The sequence below is a fragment of the Oncorhynchus clarkii genome, unplaced genomic scaffold (assembly GCF_045791955.1).
Source record: "Oncorhynchus clarkii lewisi isolate Uvic-CL-2024 unplaced genomic scaffold, UVic_Ocla_1.0 unplaced_contig_1372_pilon_pilon, whole genome shotgun sequence".
NCBI classification, from domain to species: Eukaryota; Metazoa; Chordata; class Actinopteri; order Salmoniformes; family Salmonidae; genus Oncorhynchus; species Oncorhynchus clarkii.
The window spans coordinates 40660-47935 of NW_027258912.1; the positions used below are offsets into that span (position 1 = coordinate 40660).

General features: G+C 46.3%; 1 protein-coding gene across 1 annotated transcript; it reads left to right on the forward strand.

The window, feature by feature from the left end:
* Window positions 1–1213: 1213 nt before the first annotated feature.
* LOC139399183 (kelch repeat and BTB domain-containing protein 2-like) lies at window positions 1214–6850 on the forward strand (the record flags this gene model as incomplete). Its single annotated transcript, XM_071144698.1, has 3 exons — window positions 1214–1416; window positions 4159–4324; window positions 6617–6850. Coding segments are annotated over exons 1-3 (573 nt in total), but the record flags the coding sequence as incomplete, so codon positions are not given.
* Between the last annotated feature and the right edge of the window lie 426 nt (window positions 6851–7276).

Sequence of the window (7276 nt, forward strand, 5' to 3'; positions counted from 1 at the left end):
AAAATGGATTTTATTTTTAACTTTGTATTTTTATTTTGGATACTACATTATTCCGTATGGGTTATTTCATAGTTCTGATGTCTTAACTATTATTCTACAATGTAGAAAATAGTAAAAAAATAAACCCAAATCTCTGGAATGAGTCTATGTCAAAAGTAGTGCACTATATAAACAACAAGGGTTTCTGTATCCTGGACCTGACTTGATTGATGGAAAGTGGTTTGATTGATTCCGATTCTGTTGTGTTTTCAGCCCAGAACTGATGTAGCAGTGTCACCATCCCCACTACCTCCATCCAGTCCCTTGTGCCTGCCCGTCTGTCTCTCTGTATGCCCTGGGAGAGGTCTGTCTGTCTGGGCTATACAGAGCAAGGAGTGACAACACAGCCGAGACTGACCCACCAGAACTGACGGGTCTACTCTGGAGGTTCTAGACACCACCACAACGCCCTACAGACAGAGAGCCCAGTTGAGAGGATGCTACCTGATTGGTTTCCCTGCTGAGAGAGGAAACCAACCTGATTGGTCTCCCTGCTGAGAGAGGAAACCAACCTGATTGGTCTCCCTGCTGAGAGAGGAAACCAACCTGATTGGTCTCCCCGCTGAGAGAGGAAACCAACCTGATTGGTCTCCCTGCTGAGAGAGGAAACCAACCTGATTGGTCTCCCTGCTGAGAGAGAGGAAACCGACCTGATTGGTCTCCCTGCTGAGAGAGGAAACCAACCTGATTGGTCTCCCTGCTGAGAGAGGAAACCAACCTGATTGGTCTCCCTGCTGAGAGAGAGGAAACCGACCTGATTGGTCTCCCTGCTGAGAGAGGAAACCAACCTGATTGGTCTCCCTGCTGAGAGAGGAAACCAACCTGATTGGTCTCCCTGCTGAGAGAGAGGAAACCGACCTGATTGGTCTCCCCGCTGAGAGAGGAAACCAACCTGATTGGTCTCCCTGCTGAGAGAGAGGAAACCGACCTGATTGGTCTCCCTGCCTGCTCTCATCCATCAGTGGGGAAACAGGAGGAGTTGCTGTTTTTGTTGTTGTTTTGCTGCAGAAGTACTTTAACCTGGTCCTGGGACACGTCTGTTCTGTCTATCTGATGTCACAAAGCAGCGAGGTCTCTCTGGGCCTCTAGTAGTTTTTTTTTAATTAAAAAAAACATTCCAGGTTGGTTTTGGAGCCCGGTTCTTTTACCGGCTTTAACTACTGAAACTGGGGGGGGGAGGGGGGACGATTCATGTGATGCAACGATGTCGGATCTCAATGAGCGTAGGCCAGTCAACACGGACTACGCCGTCTCCCTGCTGGAGCAGCTCAAGCTGTTTTACGAACAGAAGTTACTGACTGACGTGGTGCTGCTGGTGGAAGGCAACGAATTCCCCTGTCACAAGATGGTCCTGGCCACATGCAGCTCCTATTTCAGGTGAGTTCACTCCATGTTCCCTATGTAGTGCACTACTTTTGACCCGAGGACAGGTCTATGGGGCCCCTTACGTAGTCCACTGTACTGTCTCATACGACTCCTATTTCAGGTGAGTTCGCGCCATGTTCCCTATGTAGTGCACTACTTTTGACCAGAACGACAGGTCTATGGGGCCCCTTACGTAGTCCACTGTATTGTCTCATACGGCTCCTATTTCAGGTGAGTTCACTCCATGTTCCCTATGTAGTGCACTACTTTTGACCAGAGGACAGGTCTATGGGGCCCCTACGTAGTCCACTGTACTGTCTCATATGGCTCCTATTTCAGGTGAGTTCACTGTCCTGTTCTGTTTTAGCAGAACGTTCCGTACCAGTAGTACAGTACAGCAGCAGGCCTATTGGGGGAAACCATTCATTAAGTCACTCCTGAACTGTGTCCAAAATGGCACCCTATTTCTCTATTAAGTCTCTGGTCAAAAAGTAGTACACTATATACAGTGGGGCATAAAATTATTTAGTCAGCCACCAATTGTGCAAGTTCTCCCACTTAAAAAGATGAGAGAGAGGCCTGTAATTTATCATAGGTACACTTCAACTATGACAGACAAAATGAGAAAAAAAATCCAGAAAATCACATTGTAGGATTTTTTTATGAATTTATTTGCAAATGATGGTGGAAAATAAGTATTTGGTCAATAACAAAAGTTTATCTCAATACTTTGTTATATACCCTTTGTTGGCAATGACAGAGGTCAAACGTGCTAATTAATTAAAAATCCTACAATGTGATTTTCAGGATTTTTTTCCCTCATTTTGTCTGTCATAGTTGAAGTGTACCTATGATGAACATTACAGGCCTCTCTCTCATCTTTTTAAGTGGGAGAACTTGCACAATTGGTGGCTGACTAAATCCTTTTTTGCCCCACTGTATATATAGGGAATAGGGTTTCATTTGGGACTCCACTTGCAGCACTTTAGTCATCTTAATGTTGTGCTTCTGAACGAAGCACCTTGGCCTACCCAGGGATACTTCCTGAACCACCGGTTCAAATCATTTGTTTGGGAGCATTACCAATAACTGATGCCAAGGGAGATGCGAGCTTCGCTTTATCTGCTTTGCTTAGTCTTGGCCGGGTCTCCGTTTTGTAAATGAGAACTTGTTCTCAACTGGCCTACCTGGTTAAATAAAGGTGAAATAAATTAGAGTGAGGACATTTGGGGACAAACAGTAACACACACACACACTTCTATATATATATAGCAACCCCTATACAGCAACCCCTATTAGACTATGGCTGTCTCCCAAACGGCACCCTAATCCCTATGGGCCCAGGTCAACAGTAGTGCACTATATAGGGAATAGGGTGCAACCTGGACCAAGCTCTACACGGGTTCCCACACACGCCACTCGTTATGCGGTGACAACATGCAAAGCATTTCCCCTCTAGGGTTCAGAGAGGGAAAGGGAAGCCTTGTCACGCACACAGAGCTGGGGGAGGAGACCCGCAGAGCTGGGGGAGGGGGGCGCCAGGCAGGGGGATGCCTGCAGCGTTGTGTAATATCCAGAGCATGTGAGCAGTAGACAAACCACCCCTGGGCTAAACTAGTGCACTTTGAAGGGAATAGGGTGCCATTTGGGATATAGCAGAATTGAGAGCGAGTGGGAGAGACAGGCAGAGCATGGATACACAGACAGTATGAATGAGTGTAGTTGCTCTGCTGGGGAATGAGGAAGTGGAGAGTGTAGGAGGAGAATGCTTCTGGATACGGCTGTGTGTGTGGGGGGGGGGGGGACACTTCTAGAGGATACGGCTAGGTGGGGTGGGGGGACGCTTCTAGAGGATACGGCTGTGTGGGGTGGGGGGGGGACGCTTCTAGAGGATACGGCTGTGTGGGGGGGGACGCTTCTAGAGGATACGGCTGTGTGGGGGGGGGTTTCTAGAGGATACGGCTGTGTGGGGTGGGGGGGGACGCTTCTAGAGGATACGGCTGTGTGGGGGGGGCTTCTAGAGATACGGCTGTGTGGGGGGGGGCTTCTAGAGATTACGGCTGTGTGTGGGGGGGGGCTTCTAGAGGATACGGCTGTGGGGGGGGCTTCTAGAGGATACGGCTGTGTGGGGGGGGCTTCTAGAGGATACGGCTGTGGGGGGGGGGGGGGGGGCTTCTAGAGGATACGGCTGTGTGGGGGGGGGCTTCTAGAGGATACGGCTGTGTGGGGGGGGGGGGACACTTCTAGAGGATACACCTGCATTTCCGTGCTTCTACACCTGCATTGCTTGCTGTTTGGAGTTTTAGGCTGGGTTTCTGTACAGCACTTTGAGATATCAGCTGATGTACGAAGGGATATATAAATACATTTGATACGGCTGTGTGTGTGGGGGGGGACACTTCTAGAGGATACGGCTAGGTGGGGGGGGGGGCACTTCTAAAGGATACGGCTAGGTGGGGGGGGGGGGGGGGCGCTTCTAGAGGATACGGCTGTGGGTGTTGGAAGGGGGGAGGATGCTGTGGCTGGCTGGGGTATTGAGCCACAGAGCAGAGGACACATCCAGAGAACATGCTGTGGTGTCGTCTGGTCACTGGTTTTAGTCTCATGTCTGACAGAGAGTTCAACTGGGGCTGCTGGGATTGACAGTCTACTGCAGCGGCACAAAAAGCATTCTATTCCCTACATTGTGCACTACTTTTGACCAGAGCCTTATTGGTCTGTCTGAGAGTAACTCTGTCCTGTTCTCCTCTTCAGGGCCATGTTTATGAGTGGTCTGTCTGAGAGTAAACAGAGTCATGTTCACCTGAGGAACGTGAACCCAGCCACCCTGCAGATGATCATCACATATGCCTATACAGGCAACCTGGCTGTTAACGACAACACCGTGGAGCCCCTCTATGAGACGGCATGTTTCCTCCAGGTAGGACACGTCACATGACTCTAGTATGTGTACTATGTAGGAACCTGGACTGAGCCATGAAGGAGACTAGGCACTATCAGATTAGGGGGGGTTTGCATCTTAGTGGGTTTTGGTGATTTTCAGAACCACAACAAAAAAAACTAACACATTTTTACAGATTAAGTGTTTGCTAAAAGTATGTTCATATTTTGTTTACAAATGAGCTATGACATGACCAATGAACAGACAGTTGAAGTCGGAAGTTTACATACACTTAGGTTGGAGTCATTAAAACTCGTTTTTCAACCACTCCACAAATGTCTTGTTAACAAACTATAGTTTTGGCAAGTCGGTTAGGACATCTACTTTGTGCATGACACAAGTAATTTTTCCAATAATTGTTTACAGATTACAGATTATTTCACTTATAATTCACTGTCACAATTCCAGTGGGTCAGAAGTCAACATACACTAAGTTGACTGTGCCATTAAACAGCTTGGAAAATTCCAGAAAATGATGTCATGGCTTTAGAAGCTTCTGATAGGCTAATTGACATCATTTGAGTCAATTGGAGGTGTACCCGTGGATGGATTTCAAGGCCTACCTTCAAACTCAGTGCCTCTTTGCTTGACATCATGGGAAATTCAAAAGAAATCAGCCAAGATCTCAAATTGTTGACCTCCACAAGTCTGGTTCATCCTTTGGAGGAATTTCCAAACGCCTGACGGTACCACGTTCCTCTGTACAAACAATAGTACGCAAGTATAAACACCATGGGACCACACAGCCGTCATACTGCTCATCTCTGTCTCCTAGAGATGAACGTACTTTGGTGTGAAAAGTGCAAATCAATCCCAGAACAACAGCAAAGGACCCTGTGAAGATGCTGCAGGAAACGGATACAAAAGTATCTATTTCCACAGTAAAACGAGTCCTATATCGACATAACCTGAAAGGCCACTCAGCAAGAAAGAAGCCACTGCTCCAAAACCGCCATTAAAAAAGCCAGACTACGGTTTGCAACTGCACATGGGGACAAAGATTGTACTTTTTGGAGAAATATCCTCTGGTTCGATGAAACAGAAATAGAACTTTGGTCATAATGACCATCGTTATGTTTGGAGGAAAAAGGGGGAGACTTGCAAGCTGAAGACCACACCATCCCAACCGTGAAGCACGGGGGTGGCAGCATCATGTTGTGGGGGTGCTTTGCTGCAGGAGGAACTGGTGCACTTCACAATATAGATAGCATCATGAGGCAGGAAAATTATGTTGATATATTGAAGCAACAGCTCAAGACATCAGTCAGGAAGTTAAATCTTGGGTCTTCCAAATGGACAATGTCCCCAAGCATACTTCCAAAGTTGTGGCAAAAAAAAAGTTAAATCATTCTCTACTATTATTCTGACATTTCACTTTTTTCAAATAAAGTGGTGATCCTAACTGACCTAAACAGGGAATTTGACCTAGGATTAAATGTCAGGCATTGTGAAACATCCGTAGCCAAATAAACTATGTAAACTTCCGACTTCAACTGTCTCTCACACCACTTTGATTTCACCCACATCTGAAAAATATTTTTTTAAATTCTGGAGTCATCTTCTCCTCTCGCTCTGACCAGTGTGCCTCAAGTGATTTGTTGTCCTCCAATATGACGTTATCAACTTTACCCTGTATATTTAAACGTGATCATATACACTGAGCTTTTTTATTCCAACAATATGGGGAACCTGATCCACGGAAATATCTATTTATAAGCCCCGTTCAGCAGGTATAGCCAGATGAGTCTCTAGTCGCTGAACCAGCGACTCATATAATTTGTATTGATTTTCTGACCGACGCATGCCACATTCGGATTGGTTTGGGGTCCGCAGACCGACGCATGCCACATTCGGATAGGTTTGGGGTCCGCAGACCGACCGACGCATGCCACATTCGGATTGGTTTGGGGTCCGCAGACCGACGCACTTGTATCTGAAACGTTTGAATGACGGACTGATGTATATGTTGGGCCCCCAGTACCTTACGCCCCTTAGTACCTTACTCATGACTTAATCACTGACTGTCCGATTTCTGATCAGTGGACTCCGAGCATTAATGAATGAGGATTATGTATAGGAATAATGGACAATGATTGTGATTTATTCTTACTAACATAATCACAATGTTGGTGTCCTGGTAGTTTTTCATCTCTAATATTTTTTTTATAAAAAATTTAAAAAATCATTTTTTTATCAAATGCTCTCATCCAGTGACCTCATTCAACTAAGGTTAGTATTAACCCCCCCACACACACACACACACACACACAGGTAGAGGACGTGCTACTGCAGTGCAGGGACTACCTGGTGAAGAAGATCCACGCAGACAACTGTGTCCGGATGCTGAGCATCGGGGACCTGTTCTCCTGTGTGGAGCTGAAGCAGAGCGCCAAGCGCATGGTGGAACACAAGTTCCCCGTGGTCTACCGTCAGGAGGCCTTCCTACAGCTGTCCCACGAGCTGCTGGTCGACGTACTGAGCTCAGACAACCTCAACGTGGAGAAGGTGGCTAGTTTTTATTTTTATTTTTTATATATACTTTGTCTGTATGTGTATTTTATACAGACTATCATCGGTAAAGCGTGGGTCTGTTCCAGCAAGCAGGATCAATGACTTGGCCAGCTATCTGTCTAAAAATGGCTTGAAATAAACTTCAACATTTTGAAATTGGCATGGTATAATTGGCTTGACAACAACACCCAAGAGTTAGCCACATATATAAGCTAACTTAAAGGAATACTTTGAGATTCTGGCAATGAGGGCCTGTATCTAGTTCCCGAGAGTCAGATGAACTTGTCTTTGTGTCCAGTGTGAAGAAAGCTAAAGGTAGTTTGGTGTGCCAATACTAACAATCATTAGCGTAATGCTAGCATATACAGAGACTTTCAGTCATTGCGCCAATACTAACAATCATTAGCGTAATGCTAGCAG